General features: G+C 36.3%; 1 protein-coding gene across 2 annotated transcripts in view; it reads left to right on the top strand.

The window, feature by feature from the left end:
* Positions 1–5,621: 5,621 nt before the first annotated feature.
* Positions 5,622–27,096, top strand: part of LOC306868055 (uncharacterized protein) — a 29,792-nt gene continuing 8,317 nt past the window's right edge. Inside the window, exons 1-7 of one of the 2 annotated variants that reach the window (XM_079414046.1) lie at positions 5,622–5,751; positions 13,347–13,493; positions 18,322–18,688; positions 18,780–18,919; positions 19,638–19,896; positions 21,373–21,513; positions 26,827–26,870. In XM_079414046.1, coding sequence (XP_079270172.1) covers positions 5,693–5,751; positions 13,347–13,493; positions 18,322–18,688; positions 18,780–18,919; positions 19,638–19,896; positions 21,373–21,513; positions 26,827–26,870 — 1,157 coding nt within the window. In that variant the 5' untranslated portion in view covers positions 5,622–5,692. Of the gene's footprint in view, positions 5,752–13,346; positions 13,494–18,321; positions 18,689–18,779; positions 18,920–19,634; positions 19,897–21,372; positions 21,514–26,826; positions 26,871–27,096 lie in introns of both variants that reach the window. The other variant, XM_079414045.1, reaches the window with a different exon arrangement.

The raw sequence follows: 27,096 nt of genomic DNA, 5'->3' as shown, positions 1-27,096 counted from the left end.
CAGCCATAAGGGTATTCCTGGTGATGGCCAGTGTGTTGCTATGGAGCTTCTAAAATGTTTAAGATGGTTGTTAGGGTATTGCTTGGGGTGTTCTGAGTGGTTGCTAGGTAGTTATTTATTAATCTACGCAAAAGACTAGTTTATGCGTGTTTTTGTATTTGAGAGGGCAGGACTGTGTGAGTGGGAGACAACAAGAATGTGGGTAGTGGCTTGAAACTCTTGCTGTGTGTGTGTATGTTTGAGTGAGGGAGTGCAGGACTCTGCATTATCATGGTGAGTCATAGGTCAGCTCATAGTCCTGCGAAATGACAGTGTCTATTTCCTGTGATAATTAGCATTTTCTTTTTATCTGTGAGTTGAGACAAGCAAAAAGTGAAAGGTTGAGCAATAAATACACAGTCAACTCTTTCACTAAACCCACAACACCACTAGCTCAAAAACTGTATGATCCTACATTACAATTATTCAAAGGTGGTATAAGATATGTATCTACATATAGATAGATTTTTTTAATACCACACATACAGTGTTCTCACTACCAGGCAGATGTCACTGAAATAGGTGTCCAAATTTTAGTGCTCACCCAGGGATGGCTAGTGGGAGAGACTAAGTTCTCTGAATATTTCTCTCAGTGGAGTTGTATCTTGGAGAGGGAGGCAGATGGCTGCAGGTGCTGAAGTCTCTAACATACCCTGTGAGGATTTTGAGACGCAAAGGTTTCAACGCAGCAGTTTATTAATGTCAGACTGCTTTTGGTGTGCTTCAACTTCACTACCAGACATCATGCTGAGCATGAGGTGATACGAAAAGGTATAAATTATTGCCCTCATGGAATTAAAGGAATAGTTCACCCAAAAATAAAAATTTGCTGAAAATGTACTCACTCTTAATTTGTTCAGGATGTAAATTAGTTTGATTCTTCATCAGAACGGATTTGAATTTTTTTTACATTACATCACTTGCTCACTAATGTATTCTCTGCAGTGATTGGGTGCTGCCAGAATGAGTCCAAACAGCTGATAAACCCCACCCACCCCCAAAAAACATCACAATAATCCACAAGTAATCCAATTCAAACCATTGCTTTCAGCTAAAGAATGTCCATCATAATAGTTATGTCTCCCAAGAAAAAGTCTGAATTAGAGAGTTTGCAAAGATCCAGTACCATTTAAAAGTGATAACAGTTCAAAACAGTACTAAATACATATATGAGTGAATGTTGATGTGAAAGGATAACAGGGGATATACTTTTTCACTGGAGGAAGTGTTATTATGAATTATGAACTCGTATTTGAAGTAATGGCTAAAACACATAATGATGGATTTGTTTCTTACAAATGTGCATCTTTCCACTTGACAAGATGTTAAGATGTTAACTGATGAACTGGAGTGGTGTGGATTACTTGTGTATTATTGTGATGTTTTATCAGCTGTTTGGACTCTAATTCTTATGGCACCTATTCATTGCAAAGGATTCACTGGTGAGCAAGTGAAGTAATGATGAATTTCTCCAAATCTGTTCCAGAGAAACAAACTCATCTCATCTTGAATGGCCTGAGGGTGAGTACTTTTTCAGTAAGTTTTCATTTTGGGTAAAGTATTCCTTTAATATTCTATACTTTCGAGATATCCATGAATCCACAAGTTCTAAAAGCTGTTATAGAACATTTCTATAATCAATAAATTAATTTTGAGATGCAAAAATAGGAACAAAACAAGGCAAAATCTGACGGCAACTGGTGTTTCATTCCTGGATGAATCAGTGTTTTTAACAAATTGGTTGAACAAATAATTCAATGACTCACTCATACTGTCATGAGCTTCTTTTGTCAAAGAGTGATTTCAGGTTTCACATAACATGACTCATATTTATGAGTCTGTGAGCTGAACTGTCATTAGCACAGCTGTGCTGGAGTGAGAGAGTATTGACATGTTTGACAAGATCTTGGCCAACATCCTGGAACCCATCCTAACTTTTGTGTCATTATGTGTGTTGATTTATGTTGATGTCATTACATGCAGTACGTATGCAAATACAATATTTAATACTGACATGAAAACCAATAACAACAGAAAAAAAAAATCTGGATATTTAAGAGTTTTTAGTTACAGTAAGTTCCAACTTTGACTCAGATGTTTCTCAGCAAAAGTCTCAATTCATACAGAATTGAGAATTCAAACAGTCCAGATTTTAAGTGACCCCCCCCCCCCCCAATGAAGAGATATCAATTTCACATTATAGAAAGAAAGGCATCCTATGGAAACATGAATTGTTTGAGCACTAATGGAGATCTGTGAGTTCCTTACTATATGCTTTGACTTACTCGCAATCACATTCACGATCAGATGATTCACGCAGTAAAACTGTCATGGTCTAGACTACAGAGTTTTCCAACCGGTTTTGTCATATGTCCTGACACGACGCCAGCAGTTAAAAATCCTCAAAACTCCTTCATGCAGCACCATGTATCTTTAGGTGTTATTTACTACAACTAAAATTATAGATTATTTCAGCTTTATATTTTATATATATATATAACTGAAAAAAGCTGAAATAATGTAAACAATTTACAAATAAATGAAAGAAAAATAGAAATATTCAAAATAATAAAAATAAAAAAACTATTAAAAGTAATTTTTGTTAACTGAAATAAAGCTGAAATAAAGTATAAATATTAGATGAATTTTCTTTTTTTTTAAAGTTGAAATACTAAAATGACTAAAACAATAAAAAAAAAAAAAAATTAGTAACACTAATAAAAATGACAAAAGTAAACTATTTAAAATAGTTTTTGTTAAATGAAATAAAATAAAACATAAACATTAAATCAAAAATAAAACTTGTTAAAAAGTGTTTAAAATCTTGCTAAAATACTAATACTGAAAAAAATAGAAATACACAACTTAATCTAAACTTAAACAAACACATTAAAGATAAATAGAAATATTAAGCACATCATAAAATGATTACAACTCTAACTAATATTAAAATGAAAACTAAAAATTCAAACATAGCTCATCCACAATAATTATAAATACTAAAATAGCATGTATAAATAATACTAAAATTACACTGGTAACTTTAATTCTAGATATATTATTATTATATTAGCTGCCAAATATGTTAACATTTCCCTTGCTATGATTCACTTTTAATATTAAATTTAAAAACTAATCAGTATTGAGGGTAAAAATCAGACTCTTGAGCTTCCTCTAGCAATGATTTGGGGATTTTAAACTATTCCATTACAAATATTAACAAGGCCACTAAATCTGCAACTGAAACTCAAAGTCAAACAGAAAGTTCAGCTGTAACTCAACCGAAGGACTTGAGTTGTTCCTGATGTATTTCTCTGTGTGGGCCGGTGGGCCAGTGTTCAAGCGAGGGCTGGACTTGTTAAACAAGGCTCAGTAAAGAGCTGAGGGCTGCCATGCTGAGTGCTGGTATTGTCTGGAGAGAGACCCTAACAGTCTACAGGCCTGAATGCTGTGTAGTTTACCATAGTAACCGGGTTAACGAGGCGGTCGCTTCAGTGGATTGAGACAGCCGTGTGTTTATGTGTGTGAATGTGCCTGTGTGTGGTGAAAAATGAGAGCAGAGACGGTGTAAACATGGAAATCTGCTTTGAACAAATGAGACACTGATTAGCTTCAGTTGCTGAGGTTGAGAATTAAAAGCGAATTGTGTGATTATTTTCCTGGTTAAAATGTCAGTTTAATATGCAGAGATAAATAAGCAATCCGTAGGTTGATTTCCTGAAAAGTGTAAACACTGCATCTATTGTGGTTACAAAACATTGCTCTGTTTGTTTGAGAGACCCTTAAAACACTGGCTGAAGACAGTCTGCTTGACAAATCAATGGAAAAATTACACACTTCACCTTTAAGTATCAAGCAATATTTTGTTTAAGGAGTATAGAGTTTAATAAGGTGAATGAATTAGGGAAATCCAATATTTATGTTCTGTGATTGATCATAATTTATTGTGTTTTCACCATTTTTAGTCAAAAATTCCAAGTATTTGCTCATAAAAAAGAGTGGAAAACTTCTCATGCTTTGTTTTGCTAAAAGGTATTATTGCATCTCACATTTTATATGTGACCCTGGACCACAAAACCAGTCATAAGGGTCTTTTTTTTTTAAATTGAGATTTATACATCATATATCATAGAACAGGACAATATTTGGCTGAGATACAACTATTTGAAAATCTGGAATCTGAGGGTACAAAAAAAAAAAATGAAAAATCACTTTAAAGTTGTCCAAATGAAGTCCTTAGCAATGCAGACTAAACAAAAATTAAGTTTTGATATATTTATGGTAGGAAATTTACAAAATATCTTCATAGAACACGATCTATATTTAATATCCTAATGATTTTTGACATAAAAGAAAAATCGATAATTTTGACCCATACAATTTTTTGGTTATTGCTACAAATACCTGTGCTACTTATGACTGGTTTTGCGGTCCAGGGTCACAAATAAGTATTTATCCTAAATATTTGTCTTCATTTGACAGTCTGGGTTTGGAACAAGAGTAAAACAATTAAATACATTAATTAATGTCAGAGTCATTAAAGGCATGATGTGACTCCTTGACGAATGACTTTTGTTCATCTGCTGCAAGTCACTTTGGATAGAAAACATAAATGTAAATGTAAAATAAATGCATGAAGTGCATAAGTATTTCTTATTATTTGCAGAAATACACTACCATTCAAAAGCTTGCGGTTGGGTAAGATTTTGTAATATTTTTGAAAGAAGTCTCTTCTGCTCACCAAGGCTGTATTATTTCATCAAACATACAGTAAAACAGTAATATTGGGAAATATTATTACTATAACTGTTTTCTATGTCAATATACTGTAATATGTCATCCATTCCTGTGATGCAAAGCTGAATTTTCAGCATCATTACTCCAGTCTTCAGTGTCACATGATTCTTCAGAAATCATTCTATTGATTTGCTTCTCGAGAAACATTTCTGATCATTATCAGTGCTGAAATCAAACCGCTTAATATTTGAATGGAAACCAGGTTTGATGTAAACAAAGCTCAAAAGAATAGCATTTATTTGAAATATCATTTTCTTGCAACATTATAAAAATCATTTCTGTCACTTTTGATCAATTAAATGCATCCGTGATGAATAAACATATTAAATCTTTAAAAAGTAAAAATCTCACTGATCTCAAAGTGTTGAATGGTATGATTAATATTGCAGGTATAGGAGACAAACAATGGGAAGTATCAATATATTTGCTGAAGTTTGTTTGTAAGCATGTCTGAGAGCTTTGTTGCCAATGTAAACACAGTTAAAGAAAGACTGAATTCTGGATTTGGGACGGGGGTCTTGTGGGGGGCTAGATTCATAGCATGGGATGGGGGGTATCAACTTACATTTTCCCCTGGGACGGCCACATGACCCTGGAAAAGAGGGAAAAGGAGGGGGAAAAGATGTTAGGTTATGGTCTGAGCTCTCTCAATGAGAACCACATGCAGGAAAGAGAAAAAAAAGGAAAAAAAAAAGAGGGAGGAGAGGAGGAGGGGACAGAGTGTGACTAAAACCAGTCTCTGAAACCAGACCGAGTGCCGCGTGGATCTCTCCTCAAAAGCCAAGCGTCCGAGGAAAGAGCGTCAGCATTTGTGAATCAGATTCCACGGAATACCAAACTCGCAGAAGAAAGAACAATGTCAAGTGCAATCATGAGACGAAGCTCCAGCAAGCAAGGCTTGCAGAACCTCCTGAGGTGAGGACTTTCGCATCAAATCATTTGAGGCTTGCAGATGGGATTTCAGGTGTGATGATGGGCATATGTTTTGTTTTCTTTGTTCTTTTGCAATTGCTAATGTCAGTTTTATGGGTAATGATACAACATTGGTTATTCTTGTTTGAAATGAAAGGGATTCATGTTAATATTTAATGCACTAAATGCCATTTGAATGCCATGTTGTGTTCTTTAAGAACCTGTCATCCTTTGTTATGAGAAGACCAGAACTTTTTGCATTTGAGTAATGAATGTGTCTTTTTGGGGTAGTTCACATTAAACATTAAGATTGTAGTTTAAACTTTGCATATACATGAAGGAAACTGGTAATCATTTCTTTTGTAAATTATATTTTTACTAACTATTTTATATTGAGTCATTCTTAATCATAAAATTAAAAAAATAAATGTTTTTCTTAGTTTAAAATGGGTTTGTGGAACATCAATATGAATATATAAACTGAACAGTATGAATATTCCCACAATTTACTTGTAAACTAATAAACTTTACAATAAATTAACCAACAAGAAATGGCAAGTAATACATTGTGATTTGTGAATATGGAAGCTTATTTCTGCCACAGGATGAAAAAAATAATAATAATAATTGCGACTATTTCTCTCAAAATTCAAACTTTTTTTCTTGCAATTGGGGGAAAAAAGTCAGAATTGAGAGATATAAACTCAGATTTCTGAGAAAAAAGTCAAAATTCAGAGGAAAAAAGCCAAAAGTGTGAGACGTTAATGCAATATATAAACTAGAAAAACCTGGGTGGAGGGAATCTGAATTTTGAAGCAAAAATAATAAAATAGTATTTTCTTGTATTTCTGTATTTATTTATTTTTTTGCAGTGTCCCTGTTTACACACATGTTCGTGATTATGTTCTTCATAGACATTTTTTAACAAGAAAACTTTAAATTATCAGCATTGTGTTTGTTTTAATTGCTTAACAAATAGGCAAATACCTAACAAAACGACCTAAAGAAGAAGACCAAAACAAAACCTGAAAAAAGTACTAAGATCAATTTACATATATTTGAAAAAATACAATAATTAACTCATAGCACATTTTACTACATCTTAGCAATTTGTTGCACCTTCATCCGCTTCATCCGCATGGAGAAATAGTTTAATGTGACTTTTATAAACTGGAATGTTGTCAGTGTTCTAGATGAGAGTTTATTGTTTCTTCCAGAGGTGCTGCGGGATTGTGGATGTGTGATGGGACAGGACAAGGGAGGAAGGGAGGGTTGACGCCCCCTAATTAAACATGTGACCTGTTGACAGTCATTGTGACACATATGCCCGGTTATCTGTAAAGGTGCTGCAAACCAACTGTAAGTTAGGTAGAAAACTGCAGTTTGTTTACTGTAAACAATGAAGCAGTATACCAATTCAAATACGTAAAACTAGCCGATTGTGTTTTTCCACAAACACAAACGTGTCTGTTCAGAATTTGACTAAAATGATCCAGAAACAGCTTAGTTCAACTAAAAATTAAACTTCAGTCATTGTTTAGCCATCATGTCAAACCCCTATAGCTGTCTTTCTCCCGTGGAACACAATGGTTTAATGTGTAAATGATGACAGATTTAATTTTTAATAGCATGCACACATATAGTGAAAGACTATACAAATAGCATAACCTTTGTGGATGTGTATGCTGTGTTCATTTCGGTATGGAGAGGATTTGAGATGGATCAGGTGTGCTTTGTCAAATACAAACAGGTTGCATTAATGGCAGACAGGATTTATTTCCCCAAGGCTTTTCAGAGCTGCCAAAAACAGCCTTTTCTCACACTCAGCAAGCTGCTACATTCATCAGAACCATTGTGTGGTTTGCTGAGACACATACCGGATACATCAATTATGATGATGTGTATACAATATGTTGTATACACTTGTCACAGTATTTTGAAAACCATTACAATGCCTGCAGATTGTACAGTACACATAGCATGTTAAACTGACACTTACCGCAAAACCAGCTGATGAAAATCATTCCAAAAGAAAAAAAAAAGTTGTAAACAATACAAAGATAATAAAAAATTCACTATTATGCAAACTCACAATTCTGAGAAAAAAGTCAAAATTCTGAGGAAAAAAAACTCAAAATTGTGAGCTGTTAACTCAAGATACAAAATAGAAAAATCTGGAAAAAATATGACTATAAAATTTTAAATAACTATAAAACCAGTATATACCTGTATTTACTGCAAATATAAACTGCAGTTCTGAAAAGAAAAGTCTGAGTTGTGAGATAGAAACTTGAAATTATAAGAATAAATTGTGAGATAGAAATTCACTATTACCTTTATTCTGAAGCCAAAAATAAAATAAAAATAAAAAATAAAATAAATATAGAAAAAAGAATTGTGAGACATAAACTTGGAATTCTGAGAAGAAAAATCATAATTCTGAGTTTACATCATACAATTCTGAGAAAAACAACAACAAAATAACCCAAAACATAAAAATAGTCAAATATGAAAAAAATAAGTTTTTATCCTTTGGTGGAGACAAACTTCAATACTAGCAGTTTATCATGAATGAAAATGGTTTCTATGCCATTTTTCTCCCACTGCAGATTTGGCAGGCTGTCAATATTAGTTTTGTGGTGTTGATTCTGTAATGTAAAAATTTCACACCATTGTTTTTAACTCGAAAAATCTCTCTCTCTTTGTGGTCTAAGCCATGACCCCCTGATCCATGGACTTTACGTGAGCCGCTCTTCTATTTACGATACTCTGATAAGAGCTGCTGGAATGCAAGGGGTTTAGCCGTTTGACTGAAAGGGGGAATAAATTTGACCATCCCTGTGGCAGTGTGTTTTTCTGAAGGTTTTCGGCAGCAGAGTAAAATAAACACTGAGGGCACAGTGTTATGTTTAGTTAAGCATTACAAGAGTATTTAGAGAAGTATATGGGGGGGGGGTCGGGGTAAGATGTGCCACCGAGGATATTCTCTATAGGCAATGAGACAGAGGTAAAATTAGGGTTAGTTCATGTATATATCAATCAATTAACTAAAATGAGAACAAGTGTCTATTCCTGGGCCATAGAAAAACAGAGAATCAAACAATTCATATTCAAAATTCATATTTCACATAAAACATTTTTTTATAAAGTGATAATTAATTTGAATTTTAAGCACGGCCATTTATGAACCTATCCTCTCTCTTTGAAGTGTGCTAGGAAATAAACCATTTTTAGAGCTCTCCCATTAAATGACACAATTATAGATATTTCAGTTCTCATGATTCATAACGCCACACTTTCCACAGCTTAGATCAGTGCTTTGAAATGTCGTCAGCCGTTCAGGGAACACTGGGAAACATATGTGAGGTTTGCAGTGATGCGACCACACACTGACAGCAGGAAGACACTAACATGCCTGGGAAAATAACTCTTCTTTGCTCTTTAAATCTGTCGGTAAGATGACATCATCTGACTCGCAGAGTCAGTAAACCTCACAGCTACCCTGCAATGCAGCTACAAAATGAGAGAGGAGCAAATAACAGCATCCATCAGTTCTCAAAGAGCAGGATATGCTTCCCTGTAAACAAAGAAAAAACAAGGACTTGCTTCCCTGTAAACGAGAACAAAAAGGAGCATTTAGATGGTTTCAATTAAGAACAATGATTTGTTCTTTCATACAAAGAAGATCAGAAAAGAGTAAGGTTAAGAAAAAAACTTTTTTACCCTTCACATTTTAGTCTGAGATGGAAAAACTGAACACAGTAAAATGGATGTGAGTGTTTTTGCAATTGCAGCTGGCTCCATTTGCATAAACTGTAGGTGTTTTTTAACCTCTGCTGTGGAGATTTCCTCTAAAATGCCTCAACCTTATTTTGTGCATATAACTGTTTAATAATGAATTTAGGGATATGATTTACTGTAACGTTCTTTTTTCTAGTTTATTAACACGACTGAATGACTTTGCTGAGGTAATGTTGCGTTACGTAGGTATTGATGTCTTTCCGCGGCTAAAATATAGATAAAATATATAAATAAAATATATATATATAAAATATATAAATAAAATAAATTATATGAGAGCTCATGCAATTCAGTAAGTTGTAATATACCCTTTTAACATACCTTTCAATGTCTCATTCGTACAAAAACCAGCAGTAAAATGGAAGAGATGATTGTTATCATGTGCTTCGCGCTGCCATTTAAACTCCAGGCGCGAGTTAAAGAGCGCCAAAACGTCATTTATTGTTTGAATTCGGTAATAAACGATTTACACGCGTTGTTTTTATGTAGACATATATAAGTTCCTCACAGTAACATTTACCTGTTTGTATTTCACATTTGCTTCTGTATTGTCCTGTCTTCTATTGAACAAATGGCTTCCATTTGCTTTGTCACTTTCAGTGTAAACAGGGCTTAAAGGGACAGTTCACAAAAAAAAAAAAAAAGAATCTCTGGCTCCATTCAAATATCATATGCACTATACATAGTAGGTGAAAACAAGTGTTTGAAAAGAGTATTCTGGATTCTGGAGTGTACAACCAATGGACAGTTTACTATGAGGCCACGGGAGAGGAGTTGGTAGTGTGCAACACATCTAATGTTGGTAAGTCACATTACAATAGCTGGGTTTCCATCACCCTGTTTTAATGCACATTTTGAAGTATCGCATGAGAAACAAGTGATGTAAACGCAGAATTTCGAATAAAAATGCCTCAATTCACAAAAACGTTTTTATGCTCGCTTGAGGTGGTTTTTGGCTTATGCGAAAAAGGGTTAATGCGAATAATGGGAGATGGAAACGCATTTTGCAAATAAATTCCTCCAAGCGCATCAAAAAAGTCATGTGACAGCAGCATTCCCTAACAGCAGCATTCACCTCCGAAAGTAATGACGGCATTTATTGTGTTTCATCTGCTCGCTCTGAGGCGCTAGTAATTTTTCATATATGAAAATTATTATATTCAGTAGCTTATCCTAGTTTTCTATAGGCTATTTAGTGCCAGTTTGCCAGGAAGTGACGATTTTGTTCTCTTTGACTCGTTGGATGGAAACGGTGCTTGTTCGCAAATATTTTATGCGATATTGCACAAGTTAAATTCGCAACTTTGAATGGCTAACCTGACAACTTGATGAATGTTGCTGGTGTAAACAGGGCTTAAAAGTAGTTAAATCAATCAAAAAAACTAAAAATTTCTATGAAAAATGTTATGTTCTGCAAATGGATTAAAGTCATACAAGTTTGAAACGAGGGTAAAAATGAGCAATCACTTTCAGCCTTCCAGCATTAATAACAACACCCTGTCTGGAGATCATATATCAGACAACTGACATTTACTGAGCAGTTTCACTTTAGTAATTAAGGTTAAGAGCTGGAAAGGGAAACTCAGGTCGGAGGTCAACTTCTATGTGACCCATTTGAGACTGACCAATCTAGCTCAGCTGGTGCTTTGCAAGACCAGACTTGGCTGTGGCAAATTAGGGCAGGCAACAGTGGCGAAAAACATATCCCAATCCGTCAAGCCCTCCAAATCCTTTCAGCCTCAGGGCACCAGTCTGTGGAAGTTTAGTCAACACATTGTCAGGGGAGGTGATACATGCTGAATATAAGCCAGGCTCTTGTTTTCTTTTCCAGTTCCCTCCCTCTCACTTTATTGTTTTCATTTAATTCAGAAATGGGCCTGAGAAACATTTTCTCAGTCTGCGTTTGACAATATGCTCACCATGACTGAAAATGTGTTTTCACTTCCATAACTCTTGGAAAACTGTATTTCCAGACATGAAGGAAAAAGAAAAGCAGGCTACATAATTGGACTGATAGTGGTAAATAAATCAGATATTGAATGACATCACTGGCAGGATTGACATCATTCACATGGTTTCTGCCAAAAAATGAAGTAATCCTTTCTGGGTGATTAACAGCCTATAATAATCAGAGGCACAAGAACTGTGTGTGACACATCAGATCTTGCCTTAAGCCCTTTGTGAAACTTTGGGTTATTATGAGTAGAAACTTGTTCTTGTTCTTGAGGCTTGTTCTTAAAAAAACCCCACTATTGCTGCAGGCCGAGCACTACAGGTAAATGAAGCTTCGCTGATATTCAGAACATCTAGATTACAATGATGATAGCACTTTTCTACGTGGTTAAATACATTAACCTGTTTCAGCATAAATTAACCTGTTTCAGAACAAATTTAGCCAGTTAGATTGCATATTTTTCTTTGCTAGTGAAAATAATTCCAAGATACTCTAGTTAGAGTAAAAACTTTGCTGCAACAAATTTGATCTGCAAGTCAGTAGAACTTTCTGAGAACTTTATTAATGGTTCCTCAATCACCCTTAGGAAATCCACATCCATGAGGTGTTTGCTTCTCTGGAACGGGTTTGGAGAAATGTAGCATTGCATCACTTGTTCACCACTGGATCCTCTGCAGTGAATGGGTGCCATCAGAATGAGGGTCCAAACAGCTGATAAAAAAATCACAATAATCCACAAGTTATCCACACCGGTACATCGATTAACCTCTATAAGAAACATCTGCAAGAAACAAATTCATCATTAAGGCATTTTAACTCAGAACAATGCTCAAATCTAGAATCACGGTTCTTTGCCCAAGAAGTTCATTGAAGGAGTGTTGTGGGGTTTGTAGATTCTTCAGTTGCTATCTGCTTCTTTAGCAATTTAAAATATGTTTTTGGAGTTACATTATAGGCTCTTCATGTCGGTTTCACCACTATCATTGATAAAGAACTCAAAAAAAGTTGTGGAACCTAAAAAGATTTACCTATGGTATCAGTCTGAAAAACCTTTTTGTTTCTAACTGGAACTTTTTTTTTAATGTTGATAAATGAGTTTTGATCTGTCAACATCCTTTTATGGCTAGCTGTAAACTCATCATAGCAAGCTGTGACCTCAGCTGTAACCTGGCCTGAAATTCTTCTGAGGGTCATTGGTGACCAGTGTTCACCTTTTATTGAAATCCAGACTGAGTCCCTAAAGTCCCCAAAATAATTACTCAACCCTCTGTCCTTAAAAACCGGTGTGAAGATTTTACTTCTACAGAGCTCAAAATATTTAGGAGAATCTTGGGGTTCATTACATTGGAGCCCATTGAATTCCATTGTACGAACAAAAGCACTGAGTGTTTTCAAAATATCCTCTTTTGTGGTCCACAAAAGAAAGAAAGTCATACAAGTACAAGCACATCCACCAAAGTTACCATGAACATTTAGCAAGAACTAGCATTAGTAAATACAGCTTCAAGTAGCAACTGAAATTAGTTTGTTTGGCCTACGTTTTCCAGCATAGAAGACATGAAGAACACAGAGATGCTTCAGAATCTTGAGTGTGAGTTTGCAGGGTCTCTGTCACTCAAGCATTGGTGGTTCGAATGCCAGAGCAAATGTTCCACTGGCTCTGAATCTCAAGCAAGGGACTAAACAAACAGATTTCTTGAAGGGATCCATGTATCATAGTCAATAGCACTCTTCTGGGCTCAGGCTCATTCATCATTCGAGCACGGCTCTCACATGGGTCAAGAAAGAAAAATGATTGTCTTCTGGTGTAACAAGGGGCTTGTTCTCGCTTCCCTTCTTGCAGAGTGACGGCTCAGCGAAGTATTGAAGATGCGGAGGAGATCGAGAGAGAAAGGCGACGTCGGGCCCGGGAGGCCTTCCGCAGTCAACAAAGCCTGTCTGGATCTGCCGGTTCCCCTCAGGACTGTGTGAACCCACCTGAGACCGGCCTGTAAGTCTGGTTTTTGGTTTCTGGTTTTTGTTAGGCTTGTTTTGTTGCCTGGCATATTTCTTTGTGAAATATGGAAATACAGACTTGCAACATGTCTGGTTCTCATTGCCGCTTTTTCTGTCCAAAGTCTGTCCACTTCAACAGAAGGAGACCGTCTGACTGACATGCAAAGCAACTAACCACAGTTGTTTAGTTTTAAGATCAAATATAAGAGTGTCCATGATAATGTAAAGTAAAAATCTCGTTTAAAATACATGTGCCAAGTTCTGCGAAATGTACTCTTTGTATTCATGTTGGTTTCATTCTCAAGACAAGTACATTTACATTTAGTCATTTAGCAGATGCTTTCAAAGCGACTTACAAATGAGAAAAACATGGAAATTAAATGAGTAAATATAAAAAATGTAAAGTAACATATTTTGGGAGTTACACCACATGACATTTTACAATCTTAACTAACATTTGCTTGTCATAAAAATGTTAATTATCTGACATTTCTTTTTTTATCTGACTTAATTCACTAGTTCTCTTCATTATACAATTTCTGTTTTTTAGTTTTGAATAGTTTTCTTGCATGTTTCTGCACGTTGGTCACGCCACTTGACATTGTTTGGCAGATATTAGTTTTGCAAAAACTAATACTTCACTGCTTTATTATTATTATTTTTAGAACAAATATTAAGTGTTGTCCCAAACTACTTAATAAGGTTTATTTTCAAGAACTGTTTTCTTCATTAAAGCTCTCTGGTCAATTTGACAATTTTGACTTTTTAACATTAAAAATTAAATGAGAAATTAAAAGCATGCTAAATTATATAAATACACAAGCAACTGTATGTATGAACTGCAGTTTTAATGTATTTTTGAACACAGATGTGGATGAAAAAATGACTCATATTATGTGATTAACCCTATCACATGTCTTTTAGTGTCAGGATTATGGTTTTAAGGTTAGGCTTAGTAAAAGGTCAGATTAGTTTTCTTTCTCTCTCTCTCTCCTTTTCTCTCAACTAAACCTACATGTGCATATACAGTGGCACAGCTGTTCTTTCATCATTACCTAATCTCTGAAGAATTTTCAGCAAACATGCCTTTGGAGCAGGGTTTATGTCATATCCCACACCACAGCGCCTTGCTTTTAATCAGAGAAACACAGACCTCACATCCCACATATTTTTATATGTGTGAAGTTAAACACAGCTGTCTGAGTCAAACTGTTTAAAGCAGAAATAGGTCATCTAGGGGCACTTTGTAATTATCCTTGATCAGAGAAGATTTAAAGGCTCACTCTTGTCTTAGAGACACTTGAATCATTTTCAAGACTTTTTAGAACGGTTCAACGCGGAAATCCCGTGCAAGAGTTTTTAAACTGGGCTCATTCAATAAGCTTGGGTGTAGTAAATAAGCATTGAGATTTATAACTGTGCAATTGAATTGTATTGACTGATTGTTGATGTTCAGTCATTATGCTTTGCTGAAAATCTGCTTAATAATCTTGTGGAATGTGCTTTGCATTCCTTTCCGGCAGCTCCTGGGCAGATGAAATAGATTTTAATTCAAGAGTGTGCAATGAACAGGGTGAAAGGGGCAGTTGGTGTCAGTACAAACAGCCTCTGTTATCACTATATGAGCTTGAGTGCAGGTGTGTGTGTGTGTGTGTTTAAACCTTTTGTGAACTCTTTGAATAATCCCTTATACAAATTTACCCTCGCAACAATAGTTAGATTCCAGTTTCCAAGTAGTGTGGGTCAGTGATGTTAATCTAATTTAAACAACAATACATTTAAATTGCATTTCAAACATACAATGACAATATGTTTGAAATATGTTTTAACATTTGAAATTTTCATCTGCCAAATCAAATATGATCAACCAACCAATCAGTGGAGTGGAACTTACCAAAAAGCAGAAAAAACTAAAGGAAATGATGTCATAGAGAGGGTCCACTTTCTAATGACTTTATGTAAAGGTCAATAAGTCTCTTATAAATTAATTAATTAATAATTTGATCTTTCTTGACAAGGCAAGGTTAGTTGTAAAGTTGTAAAATGCCATATGGTGTATCTGCCCAAAAATGTAATGATATTTATGAATCAATAATCCAAGCAGTGTTGCCAAGTTTGTGATTTTACTGTAGTATTGCGCTTTACACTGTTGCTGTGGGTTGTTTTTTCAGTCATCCCCTGTGCCCTCCCAGAATGCGAATGGGCTAGTTTTGGCCGTGATTGGGCTAGTTTTGATTAGCAATTGGGCTGGTTTTGTTACGTAGACCTGGCAACCTTGAAACCAAGATATTTGTATTTTAAAATACATAAAAATAATAATAAAAAAAATTAAAATAGTAGTGGAAATTTTTGTGTACATTTCTTGCACATTTCTGTGAATTAGCAAATTTATTTCTTTATTTATTTTAGCAAAAAACAAAACAAAAAAAAAAACAGTTTACTGTCAGTAGAACGAAGCCTTGCACGACATATAAAAATTATGTTGTTCATTTCCCGGAAATTATTAGTTGTTTTCCTCTTTTTAGTTAAATTGTGGCTATAAATTAAGAATTGCTACCCTTGTTTTAGTAAATTGTGGCCGTGTTGTACTAATTTCTTTCCTCATTTTGGAACTAATTTGTACAATGTGGCCACAATCTCCTAAAATGAGGGAAAACATTAAGAAGTCACAGGAATGAATTTCTAATTTGTACCCAAGATTTAATTAAAATGAGGGAACAACTAGTAAATTGTGGCTACAATATACAAAACGTAGGAAACAAATTCTTAAGTTGCGGCCACTATAAATATGTGTACAATAATGTTGTGTTACTTTTAAACCAATCAGCTTTCTGTTTGTTAACCTGATGAATTCACATGACAAACTTTGGCCCTTCACGAAATCTGTGCACACTGGATACTGTGCAGTATACACAGCATACTGCCTATTTTTAAAAAAATATTATGTGAAATAGTTGGCATTATGCAACAACTTTTCATGGCACTTCATCAAAATCCTCTGGTCGCCCCTGGCAAACGAAAGAAAACAAAAACAAACTAGCACCTGCCAGATCCTCACACGCACCTCTGTTCACATCTGTTTTGTGAGGAGCATGTTTGAAGTCGGTCTCTGGTGTTAATAGGCTGGCACAGTGACTTCAGCACATAGTTTCTCTCGTCAAAGTAACAGGTGTGTGGGCCCATGTGCTGCTTTCACTGACTGGAGCTGTTCATGACTGACTGACTGTTAACTTGCCCAGATTCCCTATGAATGTAATTATATAGGTCTGCCTCTCATCCCTCTAAGAATATCCAATGTCTCACTCCAAAGTAATGTCTAGAGTCTGTAATGGAGTCCATTATATATATATACACTCACCTAAAGGATTATTAGGAACACCTGTTCAATTTCTCATTAATGCAATTATCTAATCAACCAATCACATGGCAGTTGCTTCAATGCATTTAAGGGTGTGGTCCTGGTCAAGACAATCTCCTGAACTCCAAACTGAATGTCAGAATGGGAAAGAAAGGTGATTTAAGCAATTTTGAGCGTGGCATGGTTGTTGGTGCCAGACGGGCCGAGTATTTCACAATCTGCTCAGTTACTGGGATTTTCACGCACAGCCATTTCTAGGGTTTACAAAGAATGGTGTGAAAAGGGAAAAACATCCAGTATGCGGCAGTCCTGTGGGCGAAAATGCCTTGTTGATGCTAGAGGTCAGAGGAGAATGGGCCGACTGATTCAAGCTGATAGAAGAGCAACTTTGACTGAAATAACCACTCGTTACAACCGAGGTATGCAGCAAAGCATTTGTGAAGCCACAACACGCACAACCTTGAGGCGGATGGGCTACAACAGCAGAAGACCCCACCGGGTACCACTCATCTCCACTACAAATAGGAAAAAGAGGCTACAATTTGCACGAGCTCACCAAAATTGGATGGTTGAAGACTGGAAAAATGTTGCCTGGTCTGATGAGTCTCGATTTCTGTTGAGACATTCAGATGGTAGAGTCAGAATTTGGCGTAAACAGAATGAGAACATGGATCCATCATGCCTTGTTACCACTGTGCAGGCTGGTGGTGGTGGTGTAATGGTGTGGGGGATGTTTTCTTGGCACACTTTAGGCCCCTTAGTGCCAATTGGGCATCGTTTAAATGCCACGGCCTACCTGAGCATTGTTTCTGACCATGTCCATCCCTTTATGACCACCATGTACCCATCCTCTGATGGCTACTTCCAGCAGGATATATATAATAATAGCTACTTCCAGCTATTCATTTGTTATGTCTCCCAAAATGCGTAATAAACATGTTTTAGTCCCGGTGTCCTCATATGTATGAAATCAACATCCTGTTTCGTAACAGAAAGTCATATTTTGATTTGAAACCCCATAACATTTTCCTGAGATGTTGATTTATGACACACAATTAAAAAATTAGACAGATTTAAATTATAATTTCAAAATATTAGCATATTTCCATAAGAGTGTCACTAAATTAATTTCATAAATTTTTGAAGACCAAGGAGAGGGAATGGTCATGGTGAAACATCCAATCATTTGGTATCTCTGAAAAGCCCTGAATGTGTTCTGTACAGGACATCCAGACTGTGGCATGTATAGTCTCAGAGAAATTCACTAAAATATAATGTCCTCATATGAGGCCGCAGGGTCTTAAGAGGTTAATTTTAGTTTAAGTTTAAAAGCAAGACTCAAATCTTCATTTCATACATGAGCACCACAGCTCAATGTACATGCTGTAACTGTTTAGCCATGGCTCATGTAAGATTGTATTTACTTATATGTACATAACTACATAATGTTTTGTGTTTTTTTCAGCTATGAAATTGAATTCAAACCTAGCAGTCCAACCGCTGTGGATGAGGATGAGGGTTTCAGTGACTGGACCCAGAAGCTGGAACGGAGAACACGGTCCAGAATGGCTGAGAACGGCAGTGGAGAACAGTTACAGGATGAGAAAAATGTGAATAAGAGATCTAGACAAAGTGACAAAAGCAGCTTTACTACTTCTATACAGTATCAGCAAATACAGGACAGAGAGAACGAGGAGAAAAGACCAGAGAGTAGGAGGAGCGCTGAAAGACGAATGGAGATCAGTGAGAGGGTGAGCAGCCCGAGACCAGAGGAATGGCATGACGACAGCAAAAGGAGACAACAGGAAATAAAACCACAAATGGAGAACAAGGTGCCATGCGAATTAATACAGTACAATATCAGAAGTACAGAACCTCATATCATGTATGTTACTATATCTAAATCAATACCATCACTCACAGATGAAAGAGGAGAGGAAGGAGGTGAAGGTGTCATACACGTCGAAAGTCTTCCTACAGCAAGACAGAATGCCTAATGGCAATGGAGAGGCAGCTGCAGAGGAAATTACATCACATCTGGTCAAAACCAAAAGATCACCCAGGTAACTTATTTCCATGCACTTTGTCATCTGTAGGTTTTTGGGGAAATCTTATGAAGATATGCTTAGGTCACATGTTTCCTCCAAACAAATCAACCAATCAATCAATCAATCAATCAATCAATCAATCAATCAATCAATCAATCAATCAATCAATCAATCAATCAATCAATCAATCAATCAAAATGAAGCCTGTTTTAGGATCATTACAATTTTGTATGTGTATAAATCTATCTATCTATCTATCTATCTATCTATCTATCTATCTATCTATCTATCTATCTACATATATATATATACACTGCCTTCCAAAAGTTTGGAAACGCCCAAGAAAAGTGGGGTTTTGGACAATATTGGCATGAATCCTTTTTAATTTGTGATAATTTTGCTCTGATAAGGGACAACACAAACCACGGAAATATATTTTATTACATAAACAAATTATACATAGAAAAAACTAAAATATTTGATTCATCAAAATATCCATCATTAGCAGCTTTTACAGCTCTGCATAATCTGGGCATCCGAGCTGTCAGTTTATTCAAACATTGACTTGATACTGTATATTACTCCAAGCCTCCTGAAGGATTGCCCAAAGATGATTCACACTGGTTGGACACTTCTTACGGACATCACGGTCCAGTTAATTACTGATTGTTTCATGACCACCATGCCGTCTGAGACTAACCCCGTTTTCCTGTTCTCCACTCTTCTCCAGCAGGATTGTAGATGTAGATCAGGTCTTTGAGACTAAGAAGGACATGCACGCTGGTCTGGAGACCGAGCTGAAGCTGGAGAAGGTCAGACGTAGTCACCAGGAGAAGGAGAGCCAGGAAATCGAGCAGCTACGGCAGCGTCAGGCCGAGGCTGAGCTGGAGCTGGAGGAACTGAAGAAGAAGAGAGAGGAACGACGCAAGGCTCGTGATGAGGAGGAGCGGAAGAAAGACGAAGAGGAACAGCAGAAACTAGCCAAAAAAGAGGTGGCTGAGATGATTTCTATTCGTCTAAATCCAAAGTTCTGGCATAAAACTCTAGATGGCACAGTCTGACATAATGACATGTCACAGCTGATCGGTTCTTTTTGTATCAGCAGCTAATGAGCTTGTTGCTTAACATTCAAATACTTGGCTAGTGCTTGATGTAGCAGTTGCAGCTTGGTTTAGAAACCCTTCACCTCCCCCAGCTCCACCTTTATAGAGTTATTAAACATTGTATTGTTAAAGTTGGTATTATACCTTATTTTGCTATCATATACTGTTGTGTACCAACATTAACACTAACACAACATTTCCCCAAAATCATGTTTAATCGGAGATACAAGATTTATGACTTGGGAGCAGGGAGATACGAGATTACCCTGTCATTGATAAGAATGGTACGGACACAGACGTCGCTGCTGCCAGCAGTTTTCACCAAAGTCTGCGGTCGCGTTGAGCCTTTTGACAAGAGATAAGGCTTTAAGAGCTAATCAAAGCTAATGATTGTGGTTACATACATCTTCCTAAACTCTATTTTAAAGGTTTAAAAGCTATAAGTGATGCAATACAAAAAACGATGAGCTGACTAGGCTGTCTAATAGGTGGAAATTAGCCTAATCTGCTTGCAAATTTACCTTCGTGGCTCACGGGATTCCTTCTGCAGAGAAGCACTACAGCTATCGATTTTTAACAAAACAGGCTCAAATGTATCTAACCTAACTATTTTCACTCGTTATTGTCTAAAAAACAGACAGAGGAATCCAAAGATAGGCTTACTTGGTGCCAGTAGACAGCCCTTTTTTCTCCCATAAATAAAAATAGATCAATATAAAACTTATAATATATTAACTGTTATTATATAATTCATATAACTGAATCATGAATAACCAGTGTTTTGAGGACATTTACCTCAGAGGACGTGTTGTTCGACAAGGATTGAATCTTTCAATCTTGAGGAGATATAATGCCGCAAGGCTCCCGTGGAGTGAAGAAGAGGTGGAGTTACGAGACTTCTGAGACAGTTGAAGTGTCCAATGGAGTTAAGAGATTTGCTCCCAAGCTATTTTCAACACTTTAGATTGGTTAATAATTTGTAAAAATAACAGACCAACGTGGGGACTTACCAATAGCACCGATTTGTGAAAAAATATGAAATTTGGACATAGGAGGTTTCTGCCCGACAGCGACGATATGTTATATGTGCAACAGCTGTATTTCTTACATGCTCACAGCAGCATAGTATCTGTAGATGTATGGGCAGTAGCAAGTCTCAGTACTTGCTCTGCCACAACAGCAGCAGGAGCAGCGTAGCAGATCTATTCCACCAAGACCAAACACATTAACATTGTCATGTACATTACCATGCCAATCCCTCCGAGAGTTGTCATGATAGAACTCTCGGAGGGATTGGAAATAGTAGAAAATTATTTATTAGGGTTTGCATAAAACATAGTCAATTTCATTTTGTATTAATTACAGGAGGACAAGAGACAGATGAAGGAGGACATTGAGAGGAGGAGGATGGAAGCAACGGAGAAGAGAATGAAGAATCTCAACATCATACCTACAGAAGGTGATGATCCATTTAACCCTCTAAACCCCACAAGTCCAACTTTCAAGGTAACTATACATATCTGCATAAACATTCTCAACCTTTTCTTAAAAAAATGTACCATGGCAGTACCATAGTATAGTGATGGTATCAGTAATTAATGCCATTAAACTTTGACAAACACCATGGTACTGATTGATAACCATGCATGTGGTTTTTCATGGTACTCCAAGGTACCAAAAGAAAAGAGTAATTATAGGTGCTTTCGCACCGCAGGAACCTTTTCATAGTTCCTAGATCTATTGGTGGAAGTTCCCACTTTTTGGCATGTTCGAGGGAACTAATTTAGCTCCTACTTCAGGTCTAAAATTGTTCTATAGGAACTCTATAGGCCTCTAAGATAACACTACAAGTTGTCAATGGAGATTTAGTCAGATTTTCATGCTCTTTCAATCACGTAAATTGAGTGTTTACGTTCCATCTCCATTTTTGCTAAACCCATGACACGCAACAAAAGCAGCTCTGAACACAGCGTCCTCCATTCACCGGTTGTTGATGTTTGTAAATGCCACGAATAAAGACATCACGGTCGGCTGCATCAGAGCTCCTGCTACTGGTGCAAATGCAACCAGTAAAATGGCCCGAAGGAGAAATTGGTTCTCTAGGAATGACCCTGCCGGCTAATTCCTAGAACTGAGTTCTTTAATGGTACACTTTCAAAAATAAAGGTTCTTTATATTTTGTCATCAATGGTTCCATGAGGAACCTTTATCATCCAACGCAACTTTCCATCCACAAAAGGTTCTTTTGATTAATTAAATGTTCTTCACACTACACTCTTAAAAATTAAGGTTCCAAAAGTGGGTTTTAACAATGATGCCATAGAATAACCATTTTTGGTTCTGAAAACAACCTTTCAGCAAACAGTTCTTAAAATAAAATTTTTAAAAATCTTAAGAACTCTTTCCAATATAAACAACATTTGTGCAATGGAAAGATTCCGTAGATGTTAAACTTTCTTCATGGAACCATCAATGCCAATAAGGTACCTTTATGTTTAAGGGTGATTCTATTGGATCACTATGAAACATCTGGAAACTTTTATCTTTTTAAAGGGGACTTTACAACCTAGAAATCAATCACAACAAACGAGCATTTCTCAGACATTGAAGAATTATAACAAATAATCCTGTTCTTTTTTTCCAGAATACAAGCTCCATTTTATTTTGTAAGTTGTTTGTGCTTGTTGTGCTGTGAACATACCCACATGTTTGCAGTGCATAAGTGGTTGAACACATCTTCTGAGTCAACTAACAAGCATGCATATTCATATATTGGTCTTCAGATAAGGGTTAAAGGAATATTCCTGGTTCAGAACAAATTAACATGTTTTGAATATTCCATAAAATAATTATGACCTGCATTTTAATAAAAACAAACAAATAAAATATAAATAATAATACTAATAATAAAAATAGTAACTTGGTAATTAAATTGCATGTCATTAGAACATCACTTTGCAACTTGGAATATTCCTTTAAATTGATTTAATTTATTTTTAGGGCATGTTTTTTTTTTTTTAAGTTTAATAACCACAACTGCTCGATGAGTGTAACTTGTTTATTTGCTGCACTTGCTTTACAGTGTGTGAAAAGATTTGTGGTTTTATATATGCACTTATATTACTTTCATTATTGTAAATATTAATTTGGACTAATTTTTCCACCCATTTCAAGATGTTTCACCATTCGTTTGAGTGATTTCAACAGTTCAGACAACTGGCGAGTTAAATTTCTTCAATTTATGAAAAAAAAAAAAAAAACATTCAGAGGCTTTTTAATAAATTTTACATGACATTCAATGATTATTGAGCATTTGCATTCATTAATGAACTGCCTAAATTTACTAAAAACATAACGTACGTATAGAAAAAAATGGAAACTCCATAATGGTAGATTCATAACCAGTGGTGCTTAAGGCACAACAACAAATAAACCCCTAATCACAACAAGAGACCAGAGTATTGAGAGAGTTGTGGACAAACTCAAGTAACCAACTAAAACATCTTAACAACTGTTTAGCGATGCACTGGCAACTACACAGCATTATGGCGTTGAGGTTTGCATGGTTCTGCAGACTGTTTAATGTCAAAGGTGATTCGTCTCTAGTCAAATCTTACTGACATAAAATAAAATGACTCAGTCTAAACACAAACTGTAGGTCATGAGCCTATCAAAAATAAGATTTATCCACTGGTACCCCAGGTCAACCCACAAAGATGCAGAACATAGTATGAAGAGCACAAAACCAAAAGAGTGCAAAAATTACAAATGAAGCCCCAGTCCCTGCTATTAAGTTTATTATACTAGTATAAGGTTAGGTGTTTCTGTTATTGTATCTATTCCTTGTGTTTATCCACTGCTATGATATAGCATTTTATCTACCCAAAATGTGAAATCGACTCTGTAATGGCTTAATACAACAATATGTTAGGAAAACACTCATGCATGAATAATGCTTGTATTAATGGCATCAGACTTATAATGTCTCATGAAGATAAATCTGAAATGGCTGACACCACAAAAGTAAGGTTAGCAACATTTGAGAGTTTGTTTGAGGACAAAAAAAATCCCCATTGCACAGATTATTGTTTATCGACCACAAAACAACAAAAGTGTGACCTCATCTATGGTAGTTTTTCCATTAAAACTCAAATGGACCTTATTATGTTTGGATTTGCAGTCTGTGTTTTGAGGACCCTGAGTTTTCCAGTGCTTTTCTGTGTAATTACGTAAGAAACAGACGTGATTGACAGTTGAAAGTACATTCTCAGTGAGCAGAGGTTAAAAAGCCAGCGGGCCCAAAAGAAACACAAGGGATGCTTTTGTGAGCCTGAAACAGGAGCTTAACATGTACAATGTTCGTCTGAGGAAGTGAGAAAGGACTAAATGGAACTACAGTATGGATTTCTCTGGTTATTATAAATTATTGCAATAGATATTTTTTAAGAGGTTTTACTCAGGTCTTGTCAATATAATGACAGTTCAGAGTGACCAGGACTCCTCCTAAAAAACAAAAAGACCAAAAAGTACCATAAAAGTGGTCTGTTCTATATCTGTATATATATATATATATATATATATATATATATATATATATATATATGTGTGTGTGTGTGTGTGTGTTGTCAATTGATTAATCGCAAGCAAAATATACTGTGTATATTTATTATGTATATATAAATACACACACATACTGTATATATTTAGAAAATATTTACATGTTTTATATTCCTATATTTTATATTATATATAAATATATTTAATATATAAACATGACTTATTTTTCTTAAATACATGCATGTGTTTATATATACAATACATAATAAATATACACAGTATACACACATATAAATATGTAAACAAAAACTTTTATTTTGGATGCGATCAATCGCATATTATATACACTGAAAAATTTTTGAAACGCAACACTTGTTTTTGCCCCTGTGTTAGTGAGCACTTCTCCTTTGCTGAGATAATCCATCCACTTCACAGGTGTGATTATTGCACAGGTGTGCCTTAGGCTGGCCACAAAAAAAGGCCACTCTAAAAAAGGCCACTCTATGTGCAGTTTTATCACACACCACAATGCCACAGATGTCACAAATTTTGAGAGAGCATGCAGTTGACATGCTGACTACAGGGATGTCCACCAGAGCTGTTGCCCGTGAATTGAATGTTCATTTCTCTACCATAAGCCGTCTCTACAGGTGTTTCAGAGAATTTGGCAGTACATCCAACCGGCCTCACAACCGCAGACCATGTGTAACCACACCAGCCCAGGACCTCCACATCCAGCATCTTCACCTCCTAGATTGTCTGAGACCAGCCACACAGACAGCTGCTGCAACAAAAATCGTTTTGCATTACCAAAGAATTTCTGCACAAACTGTCAGAAACCGTCTCAGGGTGAGCTCATCTGCATGCTCATCGTCCTCATCGGGGTCTCGACCTGACTGCAGTTCGTCGTCGTAACCGACTTGAGTGGGCAAATGCTCACATTCGATGGCATCTGGCACTTTGGAGAGGTGTTCTCTTCATGGATGAATCCTGGTTTTCACTGTACAGGGCAGATGGCAGACAAGCGTGTATGGCGTCGTGTGGGTGAGCGGTTTGCTGATGTCAACGTTGTGGATCGAGTGGCCCATGGTGGCAGTGGGGTTACGGTATGGGCAGCCATATGTTATGGACTACGAACACAGGTGCATTTTATTGATGGCATTTTGAATGAGATACCGTGACGAGATCCTGAGGCCCATTGTTGTGCCATTCATCCACGATCATCACCTCATGTTGCAGCATGATAATGCACAGCCCCATGTTGCAAGGATCTGTACACAATTCCTGGAAGCTGAAAACATCCCAGTTCTTGCATGGCCAGCATACTCACCGGACATGTCACCCATTTGAGCATGTTTGGGATGCTCTGGATCGGTGTATATGACAGCGTGTTCTAGTTCTTGTCTATATCCAGCAACTTCGCACAACCATTGAAGAGGAGTGGACCAACATTCCACAGGCCACAATCAACAACCTGATCAATTCTATGCGAAGGAGATGTGTTGCACTGCATGAGGCAAATGGTGGTCACACCAGATACTGACTGGATTTTGGACCCCCCAATACAGTAAAACTGCAGATTTTAGAGTGGCCTTTTTTTGTGGCCAGCCTAAGGCACACCTGTGCAATAATCATGCTGTCTAATCAGCATCTTGATATGCCAACACCTCTGAGGTGGATGGATTATCTCGGCAAAGGAGAAGTGCTCACTAACACAGATTTACAATATTTGAGAGAAATAGGCCTTTTGTGTACATAGAAAAAGTCTTAGATCTTTGAGTTCAGCTCATGAAAAATGGGGGCAAAAACAAAAGTGTTGCGTTTATAATTTTGTTCAGTGTATATATATATATATATTACTACTATATTTCTTCTGTGTTCTGAAACAATATCATGACCTAAATTTAAGCCTATTCACTGATATATATATATATATATATATACACAGTATATATATCTATATCCACCAGTGAATTAAATTGAGAGCTGCTGTGACTGGTTCATGCAGAGAATCAGTCCAGATCAACCAATTCACTGAAAAGAATAAGTTCAAAAGAGCTATTCATTCACTAGTCTGATTCTTTAGTTCAGCTCACTGACACTGGCAGTTTTCAAGGGAAACAGCTCACTGGAGGGGAAAACTAGACTTTTGTTGCTAAAAACACAATCTATAATTAAATATGACATGGAATCCTCTGTTATTTATTTTTTTCAAACTCTGCTTGTAACTTTTTTAAAAATGTAACTTTCTTTTAATTCCAGATCACAGAGAGAACAGAATCCTTGAATCGATCTTTAAAGAAGAGGTGAGTTCATTCATCAACATAAAATTAGTAATACGACACTTCAAATGAGAAAGTGCACGGTCTACTTGACTTCAGTGAGCTTGCTATAAATGGCAGATTCTTGACAAAAACTTACAAGTATGTTGGCAAAATGGCTGTCTAAAAGTAAATATTGACATAGGTGGCATAGGTCACTGTAATACTTTGTTAGTCCATCGCCTTGTCAGCAGTGATTTATGGGTCAGCT

The sequence above is a fragment of the Barbus barbus genome (genome assembly GCF_936440315.1).
Source record: "Barbus barbus genome assembly, chromosome: 50".
NCBI classification, from domain to species: domain Eukaryota; kingdom Metazoa; phylum Chordata; class Actinopteri; order Cypriniformes; family Cyprinidae; genus Barbus; species Barbus barbus.
This window is presented reverse-complemented; position numbering and strand designations above follow the sequence as displayed.